General features: G+C 48.2%; 3 protein-coding genes across 3 annotated transcripts; 1 reads left to right on the forward strand and 2 right to left on the reverse strand.

Moving 5' to 3' along the window:
- The first annotated feature begins 771 nt into the window (after positions 1-771).
- On the forward strand, positions 772-18939 carry LOC128727344 (kinesin-like protein KIF14). The gene is made up of 4 exons (XM_053821248.1): positions 772-2337; positions 16698-17302; positions 17359-17545; positions 17623-18939. Exons 1-4 carry the CDS (start codon positions 772-774, stop codon positions 18937-18939), a joined length of 3675 nt encoding a protein of 1224 aa, XP_053677223.1.
- LOC128727345 (uncharacterized) lies at positions 3956-12353 on the reverse strand. The gene is made up of 2 exons (XM_053821249.1): positions 11463-12353; positions 3956-5522 (listed from the first exon to the last, which is right to left on the reverse strand). The coding sequence occupies exons 1-2, from the start codon at positions 11650-11652 to the stop codon at positions 5191-5193; spliced, it is 522 nt and encodes a 173-aa protein (XP_053677224.1). The 5' UTR covers positions 11653-12353; the 3' UTR covers positions 3956-5190.
- Positions 18940-19738: 799 nt separating the features above from the next.
- LOC128723857 (protein O-glucosyltransferase 2-like) lies at positions 19739-21408 on the reverse strand. The gene is made up of 3 exons (XM_053817623.1): positions 21206-21408; positions 19934-21140; positions 19739-19861 (listed from the first exon to the last, which is right to left on the reverse strand). The coding sequence occupies exons 1-3, from the start codon at positions 21406-21408 to the stop codon at positions 19739-19741; spliced, it is 1533 nt and encodes a 510-aa protein (XP_053673598.1).
- Positions 21409-21739: the final 331 nt, after the last annotated feature.

Below are 21739 nucleotides of genomic sequence, written 5' to 3' on the forward strand. Positions count from 1 at the left end.
TGTATACCTGCACTTTGCCGCGTTTCTTCGCATTCGCTGTGATGATTAATACAACGGCTCGTGCTCCCGTTCTGTTTACTATGCGAGCATAATGCGCAAAGACTGCACGTAACAAAGGTAAGACGACGACGCGCACGAGGAACGGAGATTCCGCGAAGATGATATCACATGAAGTACTCCAAAGGGCTGTGTGCAAAGAAGGTGCAAGGATGAAGGGCACACAGCGGTAACAACAGTAGCGGCGATCTCGCTCTATGCTTCTCTCTCGTTGACTTCCACGTAACGGGTGACGTGCGATGTTTTCGTTCATTTTGGAAGTGAGGAGAATTTTAATAGTTCTTCACTCAGATATGTGATTTAAAATGTTCAGCTTAAAATCATAAAGTTACTGTGTTGATATTTTAAATTAAACGCATACACAATAAAACCAATTGATGTTTTCATAGGATTTTTCTGCATGCAACTAACCGATCATTCGCGGGAAATTCGAATCTATGGCGATGTTTTCCACTCCACACTGTAGAAGTCAAGTAGTCACCGTTGTAAACGTTCTCATTTTCAAATCTTCACCCGTGACAGCAGCTGTTTTTTAACTGTCGTTTGTGTTTTCGAACGCGATTACAAAGAAATGTGTGAAAAATAATTGGTTTTCCGGTAAACGGTGTGCTGTTGCCTTGAGGCATTCAATTGTCGTGTCGTTTGTGAGAGTTTTTAATATATTGTGACATTCTTTTTGTGAAAATATAACCAAACTTAATCGTGCGTCACATCATGAACTCGCGAATCGGAACTCCAAAGCACCGCTTTGGGCCAGCTGTCGGAGCAGCTTCGTCGCCTGCAAAAGCGTCTACGCCACGCGCGGCCACACGATCGGCAGGATCAAGAATAGCTTCATCCCTGCTGATGAAACGTACGCGTCTAAACACATCGAGCGTAGAATCGCTACCGTCTTCCCCGGTATCGACGCCTAAAACCGCTCCAACGCGGCCAACCAGTATGAGCAATGGCATGGACGCAAAATCGAAATCATCAACAGCGCTTAACATAAACAGTTGCTTCACCCCTTCGACACAGTATAAAGCCCCAGTGGCATCTTCAAAAAGTGCATCAAAAGATTTCTCAACACCCGGAAACAATCTCAAGCGCGCGGTTGCACGCGAGAATCTGCTAAGCGGCCGTACTCCGGACTGTTATTCCCGTATCTCACTAGATAGCCCCCAACCGATGGGTGGACGGCACCGCCACAGCCGATCGAAACTGGACGACTCACACCGCAGCGTGAAGGAGAAGGACAAAGAAGGAACCGGTGGTGAAGTTAGCAATCTGAAAGTTGCCGTCCGCATCCGCCCACTTTCGGCAAAGGAATGCATCGATTCGGTGGCGAATGTCGTCCGTGTCGAAAACAACGAGCTGTACATCAACGGTGGCAACACTGCCGATAATCTTGCCGGCGTAGAGCACTTTTTCCTGTACGATCACGTATTTTGGTCGTGTAATGCCGAAGAACCTGCGTATGTGAACCAAGCGGGTGTGTACCGTAACCTGGTGCATCCGCTTCTCGACAAGGCGTTTGAAGGATACAACACGTGCCTGTTCGCATACGGACAGACCGGATCCGGCAAAAGCTACAGCATGATGGGAATGGACCTCGACGACAACTATGATGAAGCCCCCAACCCGGACGCGGGCATTATTCCCCGTTTCTGTCACGAACTGTTCGAGCGCATCAACGCGCTTAAGGGCCAGGTGCATGCGGAAGTAGAAGTCAGTTATTTTGAAATTTACAACGAAAAAATACACGATCTACTCTCCGTTTCACCGACGGATGGTGTGTGTACTGTTTCCACTCCCGGCCAAGGGGCGAAGAGAGCTGCGCTGAAGGTACGCGAACATCCCGTCTGGGGACCGTACGTGGTCGATCTTAGCACCCATCCGGTTGATTCGCATACAGCACTGCGGAACTGGCTTGCTGTTGGTAACAGCCAGCGAGCGACGGCGGCCACCGGCATGAACGACAAGAGTTCCCGCTCGCATTCCATATTTTCGGTCGTACTTAACCTGGCCGAAATCGTGCACAGCAGCGATACGGACGATTCGGATCGACCTGACCGGAAATCGATAAAGCAAACGAAACGCAGCAAGATCAGCCTCGTCGATTTGGCCGGTTCCGAACGAGTCAGCCAGACGTGTGCTAGCGGAGCGCGGTTGAAGGAGGGCGTTAGTATCAACAAAAGTCTGCTGACGCTTGGGAAGGTGATTTCGGCGTTGGCCGACCCCAAGAAAAGCACGTGCACCTATATTCCGTACCGCGATTCCGTGCTCACCTGGTTGCTGAGGGTAAGTGCTTTTCGATAATGTTGTATATCTTCGTTTTAGGAATTGCTTTTTATTGCTCAACCCATGGTTACACGTGCATGCTTTTTTAGTTCAGCAGAAGTCCACAAGGCACTGAAATGCAGCTCGGTGGAAGCGTGATTTTGCGCAGCACCCTTCGGTGATGCTTACACTTACACACTAGGACGCACTTTGAGCAGCACGGCTTTCGAATTGGCTTCTTGGTCACCATCGGCACGTCCTCTGAAATGATGGATGTCCGATTGCCTTGTGATTATGGTGTCTTAAGCGTGCCCAATTATTCTTCGCATACTCACGTTCCTGTACGGTGTGACGTTCCTTTTGCTTTTGATTCTTATCCTTTGGATTTTGACTGAAAATAGTTTTCCACTTCATTCTACTCAGTTGATATGCGTCGAGTTAAGATGCTAATATAAAAATGGCTATTTGATTTTTTTCGATTTTTTTAGTGGCTCGTTTATGGCCTTTTACGATAAGCGAGATCCGTTCTAGACGAGATTCCTTTCCAAAATGAGCGTAGCTTGGGTAAGAGAACATGTTTGCCTTGTTGGCTTGGAACTGCGCAGGAGTGAATGATCTTAGCAATCACGCAAACGCATCAACCGCAGAGGAAATCTTGGTTATGCCCGTCCGATAACAACATTCCGTGCGATGCTTGGGAACATTATTGTGTAAAGCGAGGCTCGCTTACAACGGCATTCTTTTGGCTTTCTTTTACAATACAAATTCAACAATTTGTGCTTGGTTTCGGTTTGTTTTGAGGGAGAAAAAAATACATATCCACCATGTCTCTTTATTAGATAAGCTGCTAATCGCACTTCCCCGTACTTCATATCAGCCAGCTGCAAGGCTTCCTTAGACGCTCTAGCCCACATCCTGTGCGTTCGTACGCTCAAGGAATCAACCGCCAATGCACAACGCTAAATAGCCGCTGAACGTGGTGATAAGAGATAGCAGAGAAGGCCGTTAAATGGCCCACCTGCCGAGGCTCTTTAAATAAAAGAGGAAAAAACGCAATTATCGGTGCCACGCGATCGAACAATATAATTAACTTTTTCGATAAAGTTCCCACCACGATCCGTTCAGTTGGAGCGCGCAACCGGAGAACTGTGCCATAAAACCATTCCCACCCGTTGGTCTTATCGGTCTGGGTTGGAGAAATAGAAAAAAAAGCATGTGAACCAGTTACATTCGGATCCACCCAAAGGAATAGCATTTGATGACGGCATACGTGGCCCTGTTGAGACTGTGAGCACTTTAATGTCGCCTATCCCGAAGTCTGCGCTCCACCCAGAGCAAAGGTTCTCCGCAAATCAGAAGGAGAAATGCATTGTTACTGCGTTGAAGGTGGTTTATCTTATCGATATGAGGCCATCGATACGGCTGGTGGTGTCGCAATGGAGAAGTCTAGGATTTACACACCCAAGACAAGCTGTATCTTATTGATTGATATGAAGATTTTGTAATTAAACACAATTTGTGTTTGGTGGCCTACCGTTGAAAAGGCAAATTTATCAGCTTGGCAAAAAACCCAATCAATCTTGCGTCTGATAAGCGTCGTGTACAACGTTCAAACGGGTGTAAAAGGAAAGACTTTTGTTTCGTATATCGCTATAAAGAGGTTATGGTTTTATTTGATCAAGAAAACTTTCACAAAACAACTCCCAACTATGCCATCAGGTTCTACAAACCACCTTCCTTAGATTACGGTTAAATACTCAAATCTGATTGTATATTGATCGGATTATTATGTTTGCTAAACATACGCGTGAATATCGCTAAACCTTGTTTTATAATGCTTTCCTCCATCTCTGCTTGGTTCCTTCGTATATCAGTAATTAATCTTACTCTTTTAATTGCTACTCTCAAAACGCCACAGAGACCATCATTCGTTCCAACGAGAAAGGAAGTAAAAACAATATTGTCGCATTTTCTGCGACCGTCCAGATCCTGGCGCCGTGTTAGCTTATGATTCCGCGACTCTGGGGTGTAAAAAATGATCGTCTTTGCGCTTAGACTGCAACAAGTCTCCGCAAATGCTCTCTCGTAATATGCGGAAAATGCATATCGAATAAGTCGGTTTGGTTTGAGAACAGAGAACAGAAGGTTTGTTTTCGCAAGAAAATTAAATATCATCAATGTCCATATTACCGATCGAAACGCAGCAGTAGTGCGTTAGTTTGTAACGTTCTCGCCAACACTTCAGTAAATTGGTCTTTTCTTTTAAACATTTTCCCATCTTTTTTGCCGCATGTTTGCGCCCTTTTTTTTCGCTATATATTTCTCTACTGCAACAAAATCCATTGCAGTCAAACAATATATCCTTGATTATCTTGGCGGAGAAAAAGCAACATGTATAGTAGTACTATATAGATCAGTCTTTTGGCATCAACAATAACTGTGGTTTTTCCCCCTTTTCGTCTGGTTTGTTTAAAGGCAGACCGTAAAAGAAAAACAGTAATTATCGTTTCGCTATCAAACGCGTTATCAAAGTAAATGTACGCAAACGTGCTCCGTGCATTCCGCGCGGAGTGAATTCTTCCCGTCGTCTCTTTTGTTGGAACAAGCTTGATGATGTTATCTCTCTGACATCGTAAATCCGGGGAAGCGAAGACGGCAACACCTTGATGCTTCGCTCCTTCAGATCCTAACCTCAGATCCGTGCCGTAGAGCTACCAGCCAAACGGGTCCATAGTGCCACTTAGATTCTATCGTCTAACGTCTAACAAACGATAACTGGCCAACTTCGCGATACACGTGTATGATTCGTCTCCTCATATGCCTACTATATTCTAGCCTGCTGCGCGAACCATCCACCAGAGAGCGCTCGGTTGTTTATTTGCCTTCGATCGATTCCTGCCGGTTGAAACCAGGCACACCGGCCATACCCCGGTACATGTGCTGCAGGTGACCGGTGGTCGGGCTGACGGACATTCCGGTTGCTCCCGCCGATGCGCACTCCTCCTCTTCCTCCTCATCCTCCTCCCGCAGCTGCCCAATGCACTCTTCCGCGTCCTCGCTGATACTTTCCGTGGTGATACGTTGGCCACGTTTGCGCATATACGCACCGAGTGGTCGCTTCTTTTGCTCCTTACAGAACGGGCAAGAGTCCTTCGTTCCCGCTTTGCCGGATGGTGGCGATTTGCCGATGTAGCTGAGCAGTTTGGCTGCAAGTAATAAGAAAAGTGTGCGATAAGAAGACGTGTACTTCTCTATCCTATCTATCAAAAGGGGACAAAGCGGACAGACAATGCATGCTATTGGCTTGGGCTGGACAGAGGTACCATGCATTCCTCGCCTCCCTCAATCGCTGTCCGGGGAGTCCACGGTATCAATGTGCGCCCTTATCACCCCTTATTGCTATTTACAGGCGAAACATTTACAGTCCCGCCGGTCCCGAACGACCCAAACCCCGGTGTATGCAACCGGCACCGAAATCGTCAAGTGTGTTATCTAATCGAAATAGTTGCACCAATGCCTCGCGTGTCATAATAGTTAACGCCCAACGTTCTAGGAGTGTGCTCGTTGCTTCCGTGGACAATGTGTCCTCGAGAATAGGCCACACAAACAAAGGGGAGTCACGTTACTCAATTGTAGATCTGACTCAAACAAGTCAAGACACTTTTAATCGGCCCGCACCCCCTTCGAAGGAATCGGATTGCTGTTCTCCAACCCATTTCTGATGTCATGCAAACTGCGCAAAAGGATGACGATATTCGCCGGAAAAAGATATCCTCTCGCGTTCGTCCGGTCACGAGACGCGAGCTGCGTGCTCGAGTGCCACAGAGCTTGTTTAATTGCATACAATTTAACGGTTGCAGTCCTACTAGCTAGGGGGGTGGCTGTTTGCCAACTGATAAGCTTTTTTGTGATAAGTATACCCCCCATCCTGGTTATGGTACACGTGAGGGATACTTGATCGACGCGCCACAAATCAGAACCAATCCAGGCACGATCTCTGGCGCTCTTGAGGGTGCATTGTTCTGTAAGATAATGCAGTCCTAATCGTGTTTATGATTTCTTTTAATTTTTACTTCTAAACAAAAAAAAGCCATTTACGATCTGGTGTATAAACGTTTGCTCTTGTCGCTTTCGGTCAGACCCCGTTCTTATCAGCGCCGGTTTTGTTTGGTGTGTCGTTAGATTACTCTTTTATTGCCCTGTCTCCCAGAAAGAAGCTAATGTCCCTCTGTCCTCCCAAGTGTTTTTGGTTTAATTTAGATTAGTGTCTGCGTTTTTTTTTGGGTTCAATTTTCCTCGGTTTTCACTCGCCGTTTACATGCCATCCTGCGCGTGTTTGACGTTATTGAACGTATGCGTTTGTCGTCGCGAAATGCGATTGATTGCGCCACCTCTTATCTACGCTCGTGCACAAATCGAAATATGTCGTTTTTGGGCGGAATCGGTCGTATTTAGGGCGAGCTGACAAACTGATAAAGGAAAACACACGAACCGCTTTGCAAATTCCTGGACAGCGAGAGGATCTTTACGGCTCAATGAAGAAGAAAAAACAAACCCCTTCAGAGCAGGGAGACTTATGTCAGAGGCTATTTTAATCACAACATGTCGAGAACTATCACTGCCACTTAGTAAGTGGCAGCGCTAAAAATTCCTTCCTTATACGGAAGCACAATAGCAGCAGCAAGTAAACTGCCGAGTTGAACCTGCTGATAAGGACGAAAACGGAACCAGCTGGGTCTGTGACGCCGAGGTTCGCAAACAGGGCTCGCTTTACAATGCCCCAGGAGAACCGCATTTTGTGATTGAACTTGGAGCGGATGCCTCGATTCGATTGATAGCTCGAGCTCTCGTTCTCTTGTGCGGCTGATAGTGCATTATCGCTTGCAGGATGAAACAATCGTAATCTGCACCAAGCTAAATCTCCGAGCGTTGATACGACGGGTTGGAAAGGTTATCACCGGTTTGAGAGCATATTCAGCATTAGCGAAAAACTAACAAGCGGATTTGACGTCGGGCAGGGTGTGCATTTTGTCTGGATGTGTTTCCCGTTTTTCCAATGTCCTTCGTGTGGAATCTGACGTCGTTACTCAACCTGTCCGATAATCGCGGAGTATGTCATCTTTTCGAGTTCTATCGCTCCCATGATACCAACGACCACTATCGAGGAGTGTCACCTTCAAAGGTGTTTTTCTTCGTCTACGTGATCGCGTGCACGAGTGATGCTTCTATTTTTAGACCGTCCCAGGGTGGGGTCTTGTTGGAAAACTCCTTTGGCGGCCACAGTGGGGTGTGTCGAAGATGTGAAAAATTTCTCCCTTGAAAGTTGGACGACGGCGAGTTCCCTTGGATGTTTTCCATCGGGACGAGCGTGAAATAACCTCTTCCAAGGTCTCTAACATCAATCAATCTGACCCGGCCGTTGGCCTTCCGACGTGCAACAGGGCCAACCGATGTTCAATCATACATCTGTGTCGACCAACAGGCGTGTTACAGTGTAATATCGTTGCATTTTTAGGGCGCATGCGTCGCCACCGGCCGGTTGGGTGGGTTGGTTGGTTGGTGGTTCGAAAGAGGAGCAATGCCACCCTTTGCACTGTCGTCCACTCCCACGCACGCTGCATGAGAAAATGTAGGTCAAACCCAACTTAAGGCGTACGTGCCACCGGCGTTCATTCAACGCATGGCACGCCCTGACGGTTTTGCCATCGTCTGGACGGGGATACTTTTTTTTTATTTATGTCAGACACTACCGATGCACTCGGAAGTTGCATCGCGTGCATCCGAAATGCACCGGTCTGAGGCAGCAGCACAATTTAACCTCTTGTAACCTCCCCGGCGAGGGGTAGCCCTTAATTCGTAAACACCCCCTTGATTCGCTTAATTGCATTTAGCTGGCTGGGAAAAGGCGGTGGCAAGCGAAACCAATTGGTCGTGATTCATTTCCGTATTGTGGACACTTTGGATGGATGCCACTGTCAAGGATTAGTCCGGGAACCGATGTGTGTTTCTGTTCGTATTTTTCCGTGACGTTAGGACGACTGTTGGGCCATTGAGAGTGTCAATTTTTGGTTATGGTTTTCTGAATTAACGGAGCAAACAGATCACGATACCGTTTCGTCATAGACATGCCGGGGTCCGGGAGGTGCTAATATGCCATTAACTGTCTGCTGTGACCAGTTCCAGCCCTAGGGAAGCGTGGTGTAAATTAACGCGGATAAGCTGCTTCACTAAAGATGATGCAACAGAGTGTTTGCTTCCTTATACCGCTCTCGAAACTGTAGGAAGTTTCAACGCCAAACCGAACGATTAGCATTCCATTTCAGCACTCTCTTTCTAAAGGGCTTATAGTGTTTAGAAAGGCTAATTGCTCTCTAATTTGTGCCGGTCAAACAATTATTATCGGAACGATCGATCTCCCAAGGTTTAGGGGTATGTAGATGGACTGGGTTAAAACGCTAATTTCTAGCCATTCGCTTTCAAACTAAGCTCTAAAACCAATTCTCTGAGCTAGCTACAAAACATGCACGTTTTTTTCTCTTTTCTTTTTTGTTCGCCTACCCTCCAAGGGCAAATATTGCCACCGGGGCAGCATCGTTTCAAAGGGGGGCGCGTTTCGCTACAATCTGTCCACATTTGCATTGTGGAGTTAACACTTCCGCTCGAGTGCTCGAAGCTATTTATGGGAGTATGTTGGCGGGGTCTGATTGACGGAAAGATACGATGTACGATGCGGTAATGCTCATTAGTACGTGTACGAGATTCTGCTTCTCGCGTGACGTTTAAACCCAAGGCACATGATCCTCATTCCAGTGCCAAAATTGTCAACCACGTTGCGATTGGAAGGTGTATCGCATTTCTCTCACTCTCTCAGCATCCAAACGGGATTTTACACCCGAAGCAGGACAACTTCAATCCCTCCGTGATGATGTCAATCCTCCTCCCATTGCGACGCATGACGCATACGATCAACGATTCACTATTGCCTTATTGCGTTGCATTAGAGCGAGTTTGAGTCGCGTTGTTTGACCATTTCCGCCAGCGAAAGGGACACGCTGCCCGATTCTGGAATCTCGTTTTGCTATTTATTCATTAGCTTGCTCGGAAGACATATAAAGCTCAAAGGCGCGACGGTTTGGAACTGAGCGCAATTTGATCGATCTACACACGGTCTCTTTGGATTTCAGCAGCATTCAACGAGCAACGAGGAGAGCTTGCTTTGTGCTGGTTTCGGTTGCACATGTTTCCGTCACGTAAATGGTCAAACAGCCCTTCCCCGGATCGCCTTTCTCGTCTGTGAAATAGCATCGAGTTGCTTGAGATGATATCCCCTCTCGGGTTTAAAGGTGGGGTGCTGGCAACAACTTCTCGGTGTCGTGTTGCAGCACAACGTTGAAGCTGTGACGACATTTCGCGTCCGCTGCATTTGAGTCGAGCCTCGTTTGCAACATCGTCGGTGGAATGTGGTTTTTTTTTATTTAGACACAAAACTTACACCTACTGGCGCCTCGTCGTTGTCTAACATTTACGCTACGGGCTATATTTAACCAGAATGAAACCACCGTCTCGAGCTGAGATGCTACATTCAACAGCTAATCGGGAGCACACGAGTGTATATTTAACTCGCGTCGTGCTAAATTTATGCGCTTTGGCATACCTACTAGGCGGGCGTTTAGTCATGCTCCTTTGGTGACGTCCGGTGGAAGTCCTGCTAGAGGGGGGAGTGAATGCCAAACGTAAACAAAAAGCCAAACAGCGGGCCAAAATAGTAATAACAATAATGCACATCCCCCTTCTCTTCAATGAGATACAAACATGACCATGGCCACGATGGAAGGATTTTTTTTCTTGCGTTTTTCGTATCTCCTGCCGCCGATCGAACTACGTGGCGTGTGTCTGTGGGGGGGTGAAAAAACGGCCAACGTAAACACAAAGCCCCAATATACGAAGGTTAATGCATACACGATGACGGCGAATGAGGGGCGCAAAGGCTGGTTGCTGGATGGAAGAGGTCGTGGACTAAAATTACCTCAAGATCAACCATACGTGGTACGCTGTAATGTGCCCTCCCGACAGTAGAAAAGGAAGCAGCTTCTGAAGCCATTCGCCTTTCCAATTCTCTCTCTCTCCCTCTCTCACTCGAAAAAACGATCGTCCTCTTCTATAACCACCGATACGCGCAGTTCGATCCACGCGGTTGCGTTTTTGCGCACCACGCAGGTGTGTGCGCATTCTGTGGCGGTTGTTGCGTTCGTTGGCTTCTCTTCTCCACAACAACAAAAAAACCACCCGTTTCTTGGCCAAATTAAACGTCAGCAAAAGGGGTTACCAGAACGGAAATGAGCTTTGAGCTTCTTTTTGGGGGATTTTGTTTTTTGTTTTGTTTTTCGTGTGTTTTGCTCTACCGTTCTTTACGCGTATGGCGCATGGCGCACTCGGGTGTGAGGTTTCATATTTTCCTTCACATTCGATTAATAATGCGTGCAAAATAACACCACACACCATGTGCCGGCCATGTGCGGGGATTTGCTAATGGCGCACAACGCTTATTTGTGCCGTAAACACGAGAGGTTCTATTGCAATCAACAAAACAACGGAAAATCGCAACAGAAACCACTGTTACGGCACGTATTAGCGCATTTTGTTGCATCTATAAATAGGCGCACCCCCAAAGGTTGGGTGGGGAGGGAAGTGGTGAAGGTAGGTGCATTTTGTGTTAATTTACCGCGCCATTTTTGCATGTTTTCCTACCGGTACCGATCGGGTGGAAAAAACCCGGCGCGTAAAGTCACTCGATGGTGCAACGAATAACTCCACAGCGAATAGTCCCACGGGAAATCCGTCGAACTAAAACCCCTATCGTGGCTAAATCATCAACATTCTCGTTCTCTCTCTCTCTCTCTCTCTCTCTCTCTCTCTGTCACACACATAAACACACACACTTTATGGCCCTTCTGGAATGCTAAAAGTTTTGCTCCCCAACTACTGCACTAAGCGCGCGTGTTCTGTCAGTGAACTCAATGAAGTGAACGGTCAGTTCCGTTCTCTCTTAGCAAAAGCCTATCATCATCACCATCATCATCATCATCATCATCTTACTGTGCCCCTTCGAGAGGACCCGGTGTATATTATGCGAGCTGCTGGTTTACCTTGGGCGCTTGAACTGCTGCTCGTGCTCGAGTGGTGCCGCCTTTGCTGCTGCTGCTGCTGTTTGCTCTTCGTGACGGGATTGTTGAGCGGATTTTCCAGCGTACCGTACGGGAACTTCTCGTAATCCCGGTACACTGGTCCGCGGAACGACGAGTACTGGATGCTGTCACTCATGTAGTAGATATCCATGGTGCGGCTGTGTGCGGTTTCCAAGGATACTAGCAAATCACGGTTCGAATCGCGCCAAAGCAGGCGTCTGATGTATTTGTTTCTAAGCAAAGGAAAGCGACGCTGTGGTCCTTGAAGGTTGCCAACACGACTGTACGCTGCCGGAAACGCGTTCCTTTGTACGGGTTCTTCACGACGAGGTTAATCTGTGTCCTCTTTTTTTTACGCGTATTTTTGTGGTGCTTCACGTCAAGGCGCGCTTCGGTATCGTTCGAATTAATGATGCTTCACTGCCGCCATCGAAATGGCTTCACTGGGCTGGGTGGAATAGTTTATGTTACTTTCCTACTCATTCGCTCTCTCTCTCTCTCTCTCTCTTGCTTGTCTAACTCCCTTTCACTTCCCCGGGACACACTTTCGCTTGTCCGTTTTGTTGGTAAACAAATAAGTTATGTTCAAATTGCATATGCGGCTTGCACACTGCCTAGACTTTCACGAACACCATCATCACCGTTTCGGGGGGAGTAGACAAATTAAATTGTCAGTGGTTTGGGTTGCGGTAATTTGAATGTTCTCCGTCACCCGTTGTGTGAATGTGTTTGCCACGCACGGGATTATTTTCGTATTAAAACAAAACGTCGGCCTACGAAACGACGCAATACTGCATCCTCTTCTCTCTCGCTCTTACGCTCTGGATCGACTTGAACGCACGTTAATGCCGCTGTATGTGGGCTTGTCGTTACGCGTTGACTAACAGAAGTGAACTGCACCGTGGACCGAGAGCGTGCCCACGGATATATAAAAACAGACTCTGCCGCGACCGCCCAAGCCCACCACCCCCCGGGCTCGTCCTTGCTACCTACGCACGGTACCACAGCTATACCCGGAGAGGCGCGAGCGTGCGCGCGCGCTCACACACAAAGGCGCACGTCGACGGTCCTCTGGAGAGCGATGGTGGAGGGTGCAATGGACCGGGCTGGCTGGCTGGCTGGCTGGTGGATTGGCTAGGGGTGCAAACGTGGCGTTACACACGTAGACACGCGGGCACATCTCAACCACGGGGGCTGCTGTGTTTGTGCGTCGCGTCTGATTCCCGCGTGGCGATTCCAATACTACGTACGCACGTCTCGTGGCTCTCGCGTTTTCTTTCCATCGAACCTCTTCGAGCACATTGCTGCGAGCTGGCGGCTTGGAACGTTAATATGAAACGGAGCGAATCATGATGTTGTTTAGGGGGTTGCACCCGTGAAGCAGAAAAGTTAAAACAAAAGCGAGTGAGAGAACCGTGGTTCCACGTTGTTCAGAGACAACGCCACGACGAGCGATCTTCACACGATCTTCGACAGCTAGAGATAGTGAGAGTTGAAGCATAGAAAAAAATAACGTCTCCACGGAATGAAACGAAAAGGTAAACATCCACGGAACCTGTGCCGTGCTCTCTTGGCATCCACGCCAAGCGGAAGGGTCACCCGCGATCGCCGGCGATCTTATTCGAGAGAGCGAGAGAGAGAACGGCGACGGTTACGATCACTTCTACTCTCACGAGGCGGCGTTACGGTGGCGTAACGGTGCGTTTTAATTTGAATTTTGCGAACCGCGCGAGAAGGCGAATTAAACGCGTGCGTGCGATGCGTTCGCGTAGAATGCGTGCTGCAGAAAAGGAAAGCATAAGATGCTAAAAATAGCATCACTCGAGGGCGTTTGCGAGCATCATCATTCACGACCCCTAGCGAGAGCATATGTTACGTTGTTATGTCGTTCTTGCATCGGTTCGGTTTGCGGCCGATATTTTTAATCAATGTATAAATACGCATGTTCTATATAGTTTAGAGAGTTTTGCATGTATTTTTTTGCGCATTTAACGAACATAAACTACACGACGTAAAACAAATGTTAATCAAACGCTGCAACCAATCAGGTCTTATCACGGTTGAACGGGCTTGATCGGTCGGCTCCAGGCCCTACGAATTGCACGCTTTTGTCCCCTATGGGGAGAAGCGGATTGCTTATCGGTAGCGATAACGGACGGCCGGTTTTTGATTTAGTTTGAATCTCTCGCGAGTTCGCGCAGTCTCGCCATATTATGATTGCGTTTATCTCCTTTATTTACCGCCACGCCACAATGTAGAGTGCATCGGTTCTTTTTTTCGTTGTTGCTGTTGTTGTCGTGCCCGTGTAACGCCCTTCACGCTTACGATCGTCTTGATTACCGGACGCGACCTTACATGAGAGGGTATATCTGGGGGAGGCTTTGTCCGCCCGCCACCCTTTTAACTAATCTCAGGCGGATGGCATGGTGTTATTTAATACCCAGTCAGCTTAGGGCACGGTATGGCGCTAGCACTCGGTTCGGTTGATTTCTTTGACCTAAAATTGGCTACCAAAACAAAAACAAAACACTATTATAAAGAAATTTCGTTAAATTCGATATAGCTAGCAGGTTAACGAAACGCTCTAGTTGTTGGATTTATTGCTGCTCGAGCATTTGTACCATTTTTTGAGTAAATATTGCCATAAAGATGATTACTTCGTATTACTTTAAAGCTCGGGTCAAAGTCACACCCCTTTTTCACCCTGATAAATAAGAGGCTTAGTGTGTAATTAACCAGATTAACCACCCCGAACAGGCTTACTGTTAGCTCTTCGTATCACTACGGCGATAGTATTTCTCGAGAGAGTTCAACCACACTTCAACGTAAGTCCTGCGGATAGAGAGACTTCTGCAAACAATGCTTTACCGCACCTAACATCAATTTCTTATCCGCTTTAGATGGTTTAATGGTTAAGAATAGGGCTTTTCCAGCCATCTTTTAATACAAGATGCATTCGATTTTTCTCCCTGCGATACAACACAACGGTTAGATCATCGTCCATTGGACTTTGCTGGACCATAAACGACGCTTCCGAATACGATCAATCATTGTATCGAATCAACAAATTGATCGGTTTTCCCTTCCGCCTCGTATCATTGGCCTGGAAGCGCACTTTACGCTTATCTTTTTCGCGAGCTTCCCTTCGATGATCCGAGGGCATTCGATGTTAGGTCATCCGTAACATAACCATTTGCAATTGTTTTCCCTTTACCGGGAGCCTATAGTCCACGTTGCACTTAATTAGTCGCGTTTAATTGCCCCCAATAAAAAAGGGGAAACCGGTACCGGAAGAAAACAAAATTTGTCACGCAACCACACCGGGGCCTTGTGTTTTCTCCCGACCTATGTATGTTTACGCGTTTTGGCTGTCCTTCAGCTGGGCGGCGGCCGATAAGTCAACAAAACAACACCCCACCGAAACGGGAACCTGTTCGTTCCTGCGACATTCGCCAAAAGGGCAGAAGAAGATTACGCGTGATTAATGCAGGTACTAAGGGCAAGGCAAGGACGGGGCACCCGAAATAGTTCGAAATAGTGGTGATAACGGTGAGCCACCTTCGGTCACTTGCAAAGGCGCATAAAATGTAATTAACCCCCCCCAAAAGGTGACTGCCTGCGTCCAAGGATTCACGCCCTCCCCCACGGAGGATGTTGACTGAGCCGCTTATCGTGTCGTCTTGTGACTAAGGTCCTCTTCGGTACCTGTGTGACTAAGCCTTCCGCCATCAGAGTCCCTTGGAGCTGGGGTTGTGTGGCGTAGTTGCTGGGACGCCTTTATCAAAAGAAACAAAAAAACAAACGGCTTTATGGCGACGGTTGTCGAAACAATTTCTTTCTTCGCCGTCAATTGATAAACAGAAACGTTTCTGGATGCCAACAGCAGCTGGTTCTGGGACTTTTTTTGCGTGCATTTAGAGTCTGATTTTTTATGCCTTGCTTCATTCCTGTATTACACAACAGATCTACAGGATCGTTTTGCAATACGTTGTGTTGCAAATGTTTACTTTAAGCTGTTGTAGTTTATAAATAGTATTTTTATCAAATAGCTTGGACTGTGTCAGAAGTTAAATAGCAATCATTTGTGGGTAGATAAGCATTCCTCTTCAAGTAGTCACTGTTAGCTTTTGGCACTACCTTCACGCTGTGTGCACTTAAAGCTAATAGTTTCAGGCACTACACGCTGATTTCTAACCTACATTTTACCTCGATAGTACCAGTGAGAGAGAAAAAAAAACTGTAAAAGTACCCCCTTATCCTGGGCAAGGTGTTGCATTCTTATCATAATTAAACACTTCATCCGTACCCGAGCCCGGAGACATACCTGGAAAATGGACTCGTTCGAGTGTGTTCTGGGTCCTGCGGGGTAACATAAAGCTTATTTGCTAACGTATTACCCCAGGGAACGTTCCTCAGCGGTGAATCTCGAGCACGTGACGAAGGGGCTCGTTGCAACGAAACCACATTTACCACCAATGTTGTTATTTAATCAATCTGCCAGCGGCGAGTCCTGGGACTCCCCGCATTCTTGTATAACAAACTTGGCGTCATAAAATGGGGCATTTTTGTTTTGTTTATTTACCAAAAGCCGGTCTCCCCGCTGCATCCTGTTTGTGACGCGTTTTCATCATGCCAGCTTATCAAAAAAGTTTCTAGGAGAGAGAGATGGGTGCCAAAGTGCATTCTGATGCATGATACACATGCAGCGTATTCCCGAGGGATGTGGATGCTGGCGCCATCCCGTTTGTGGTTGAAAAGTCACCCTAACCGCGGGGCTATCGTATTACATCTCATAACCGGTGATTGCTTAGAAGATTGTATATCCGCTTTACGTTAACAAACTGTCGATCCGTGTGCATTCGCTCAGCCGTAGCAAGCTCTTTGTGTACGTTTCATGTACGTTCTAGACCAAAATGTTGATTTTAAAGATTGCTAAGCTGAAAATTACGCCGATAAAATCGCTTATATTGACGATCCAGACACGTGCCAAAAAGCGAAAGGCGCTTTTGTCAAGCGAATCGAAGCGAAATTTATTCGATACGTTTGGCTGGATTTAGCGTCGTTTCCTTCTTTTTTTTAAGAAACAAATTGAAAACCCGGAGTGTTTGGTGCAACGAATGAGTGCAATAAAAAGGGTTGCTTGGAAGCGAAACAAAGCGTGAAATTCATACAAATAATTCCCTCTCGGTTTTACAGGAAAACCTCGGCGGTAATTCCCGCACGGTAATGCTGGCCACCATCTCACCCGCAAGCATCCACCTGGACGAGACCCTGGCCACACTCCGGTACGCCTGCCAGGCCCGTAGCATCGTAAACCGCGTCAAAGTAAATGAAGACCCGCACGATCGCATCATCCGCCAGCTGCGAGCTGAAGTCGAACGATTGCAGGTCCTGCGGCAGGACTACGAGCGACAAAAGCGCCTATCCGAGGCGAACCAGCACCAACCACGCAAAATCATCATCGAAACGTCGGTCGACGATAGTGAGGTGGAAGCGCTCCGTCAGCAACTAGCCGAAACGGAACAGGAACTAACCAAAGCCCAACGATCGTGGCGCGATCGGCTTCAGGAAGCTGAGGATGTCCGGCGCACGGAGATGAAGCTGTTGAAACGCAAAGGACTTGCACTGGAGCTGTCCGCTGAGCAGAAGGAACCGTGTTTGGTGAACCTGGCTGCTGATCCGATGCTTTCCGGGACGTTGCTGTACATTATTCCACCCGGGATGGTTCGGATTGGCAGGCCGTCCTCAATGTCGTCACCGGATATCGTGCTCGAAGGACCACTTGTGGCGCCCAATCACTGGTAAGTGTTGGTCACGATTCCTCTCGAACAAGCTCATAACCGTTTTGTGATTGCAGTTGTATCGAAAACACGAAAGGGAAGCTGTTTCTGCTGCCAGAAACAAGCGTCGAGTATGAAACGTTCGTCAACGGTGAGCTTATCCTGGAGCGCCGTCAGCTGTTCCACGGCGATCGGTTGGTGATCGGCGGATCGCACTATTTCCGCATCTCGAATCCGCTGTGTCCGAACAAATCCACGCAGGTTGTAAGTATCGCGCGTTGCTAAAGCAGTTTTGGAAGGGTAAAGTGGCCATTATTGACGCCCCCGATTGTCGTTTGCAGATGGTTGACTTCCAGTTAGCACACCAGGAGATCTTGCACGAGCAAGAAAGCCGTTTGCGGCGCGAGCTGGACGCCGAGAAACAGGCCGCAATTGCCCAGATCGAAGCCGAACGGATGGCCCACGAGCAGGAGTACGAGGAACGGTTGGCGTCACTCGAGTTGGAAAAATTCAAATACAAATGCCACAAGGAGCTGCTCGAGGTGGAACAGAAGGCACTGCTGCAGTCGACGACGGGCAAAAAGGACAACCAGAACGGTGGTGAGCCTGACCGCCGGTCCGGGTGTCGTGATTCGTTAGACTGCGTGTCCTTGTCTGTGGAGTCGAATCTGGCCGAAGAGATACGGCGCATTATGGAGCACACGAGCGAGGAAAGTCTCGCCCAGATCCAGATGATGGTGAAGGAAGCTAGTCAGCGGTGCCGAACCGTGGGTTTGGATTACGAGTTCAAGCAAACACAGGTGTGGCAGGAAGAGGGCATCTTCCGGGCGATGGTTAACATCGTGGATCGGGCGAATGAGCGCGTCGCCCAGTGGACACCAGCACGGTTAGAGTACTGGCTGGGGGTGGTTCGAGAGCGGGATGGCGATCTGACGGCGGCCAACATGTTCGAACACTTCGATCTCGTGTGGAACGATCCGTCTGACCGGTCGGCGAATGAGTCGCTTCTGCAGGACTCCCAAAGTTCTAGCCGGATCTCGCTGAATCTCGGCGCGGTGAAGGATGCCATCCGGGGGCGGCACAGCATCACTTCCGATGCAAGTTCGCCCGGCAATGGCTCCGACGGTGGCACGGGTGGACGTAAATCGCAAGGTCTCTTTAAATCCATCTTCACGAAGCGAACGCCGGTGGTGGTAAACCGCAGCCAGAGTGCTCCTGTCCAGCACTCGGGAAGCGCGAGAAAAGCCCTCTTCGTCGATCTGGATGCGAACGATGAAAACGTGCCCAACAACCACCAGCAGCGTCCTGGGAGCGAATCAAAGGGTACGTCGGGTTTGCCCCGTTTTGATCAGAGAGCATCCGGTGTGTTGCGAGATCTGCACATGGCCACACTTAAGCTGCGCAAGTTGTGTGAAAAGCACCACGAGTTTGACGCACCTTTGGTTGATGAACAAACCGTCGATGGTAAGGAGGAAAAACGGACCGATCGGAACGGAACGGTGGCTGAGCGATGCCTGGAATCGATCGCCGATATTGAACGATCCCTGCAAACCATCCACTCGGTTCTGATGGACCACAACATTAAGGAAGCTTCACTTAACGCCATGGAGGGCGATTACGGCCGTACACCAAAGGCGGTACGGTTCCTGCTGGATTAGGTAAGCGTGCTCAAACGGTGGTGATGGAATAGGTTACTTACTGGCGTGTAATTAGCCAGTTTTTTTTTATTATTCTAAATTCTTGCCTAACCCGCTCTTTTACGGGTAAAGAACACGCTAAACCGTATGAGGGTGTGATTTACTGTTGATGTACCATATTTTTTACGTTCTTGTTTATTTTATATACATATTTAATTCTACACCAAACAATCAATAAATTACGAGTGGATTACGGTTACAATTAAACAAAGAACAATGACGTTAGATGATGGATCCGTTTAATATTAGATTAGAAACAATGTAAAATAAATCATACTACCAAATGTTCTAGGAAGAAAACATATTTATATCGTTTCTTGTTTATTGAAAAACATTAGACTTTTTCCGCTAGCAGTGTACATGACAATAGATCAGGTTGAGTAGAGATAGTAGTAGAGTTGCCCTTACAATTACCATATTAATGGCCAATACAATCCCTGACAGGAGTCGTCTACTACTCGCCTAATTTAATACTCTTCCAGCACTGGCTGCGGTATCAGCTCTGATAAGGATAGTCAGCTGTAGATAGAGAGTTCCTTAAAGACGTGGTTTCGTGACTATTCTACCGACCACCGGTGTAACCTAGTAAAGGAGCAAATGCCCTAGTGGAAATGATAACGTAACAATCACAGCTTGCGCCATAGAATGGCTAACTTTCTTGGTTGGCTCATTGAGAGTGTCTTTGCAGTATTGTAGTAGTCAATTGATTGCATATCTTCAGCGCTTTTTCGGTAACTTTCGCCTCGTGACCTGCCCTGTCTTACAACTCGTCTTTCGGAAGCGTCGTTCGCTCGCACGGACAATGGTACGCTTCGTCCGGTTGCTCGATCTTCTCCATACCCGGTTGCACCTGGATCGGGCTGACGATATATTTGGCGTATTCCTGAAAGTATTTCCCGATGAGAGACGTGTTCGTTTCGTTTCCGCTTTTGATTGTTCATTTCCCCCCGTTTACCTTAAACAGCAACGCATGGTAGCAGTAAATGTCCAACGGGAGCAAATTGGCATTGATGAAGGCGTTTGCATTGTCGCGGATCTCTTGCGCCTTTTCGTCGTTTTCCTTTGCCCACTCGACCCGCTGCACTAGATTCGATAGGTCCGCCTCGAAAGGAATGTAGTGCCGCATCGGCACCAGCTTCCGGTAGAAGTGCTCGTAATAGAACGAGTCCTGCTTCAGCACGACTGAGCTGCCTGCCAAAAGATAGGGCAACCGGTACGCCGCCACTGTCCCATCCACGTTCACCTGGTAGCGGTAGTCGAAGAAATCGTGCATGGAAATGTGCGGCACCCGGGGTCCGAATTCACTCTCTTCATCACGGAAGAAGAAAAAGTTCGTTAACGACGCGTTCAGCAGTTCGGGGTGGCGTCGGGCCAGGGCAACCAGTTCCAGACGCTCACGCCGGGCGTCCCTCCCGCGCCAGAACGCTTTCGGGTGCTTTTCCGACCACGGAAGACCGCGCCGCTGAATCGACAGCATGTCCAGCATCACCCGGCCCATGTTCTCCAGCGTTGACTCGGTGATATCGTACGTTGGCATGACGATATCGAACGTGTTGTCACTACCGCACCACGAAAAGACTGGAAATGGTCCTGTCGTACGGCTGGGACCACCCTTCTTCACCAGCGGCCAATCGCCCAGGTTTACAAACATTTCCAAATCGGGTAGGGTAAACTTGCGCGCCAATGAAAGCAGGATGGTGTCCATAAACTTACTGAAACCAGTGTGTTGACCGTAGCACCGACGGTGCACTTGATTCCGCAAGATGACGTAGTTGCAATGAGAAATGCTGCCCGGTTTGTCGTACTGCTGGATCATCCGCGTGCGCAGGCTGGAAAAATTGATGGCCCGAAACGGAATGAGATCCATGTCGATCTGAGGATCACCCGACGGGCATCCCACCGTTTCGAGCCACTCTTCGACGGAACCCTGCGGACAGTAGCACTGTTCGGAGTAGAGCGTGCCCGGGATAGCGAACGGGGACCCCTTCAGATGTACCCCGTTCTGGCGCACGTGTATCGTGACGTCACTGCACGATTCAGCAAGCCTGTACCGCAGGATACTCGAGCCATCGTGTCTATCGATCTGGTTTAGCCGGTAGCGGCACGTGCCAAACCGTGATTGTCCGATGATGTGGATGTCGTACTTCTGAGATTCATTAATTCTGAAGAAAAAAAATGATTCAAAGAAGCAGAAGCAAAACGAACGGATATAATCAATGTGACTAACTTTTGGTTTTCGGCATCTCTAGGCTCGATGAAGAAGTACCGCGCCGGCAGGGTTACACGATCTGGTTTTTCCACACCCGGCCCCCACACGCGACTGTTCTTTGGATCAGCCGTCCGGTTCGCCTTGGCGCCCGAAGCATAGTAACAGGAGTGCAGAACCACCAGCAGCCAACACCACGTGTACAGCGTCGGCCGATGATCCATTGAAGAAGGTCTGAAAGAGAAGGGGAAAGGATTTGGATTTGCCGCGTACAACTTAGCCAAGCGTGACCCCTCGGATCACGCACCGTCTATGTATCGAAGAAGAGCGGTTGTTTGTAAACAAACGATTTGACGGTCGTGAATGAGACAGACGAACGGTGAGAAGAGCTGTGGTGAGTTATGCGATGGAGTGAGAATGGTGAATAGTGGTGCATATTTTTGAAATCATAATTCATCCGCAGATGCACATTGCACTGCATTTTGCGCCGATTTTACGTTAAAGTAAAAAAAAATGCGCTATAGTATACATAGCTAAAATGAAGCCAACATGAGT

Source organism: Anopheles nili, chromosome 3, assembly GCF_943737925.1.
Source record: "Anopheles nili chromosome 3, idAnoNiliSN_F5_01, whole genome shotgun sequence".
In the NCBI taxonomy this organism is placed as follows: Eukaryota; Metazoa; Arthropoda; class Insecta; order Diptera; family Culicidae; genus Anopheles; species Anopheles nili.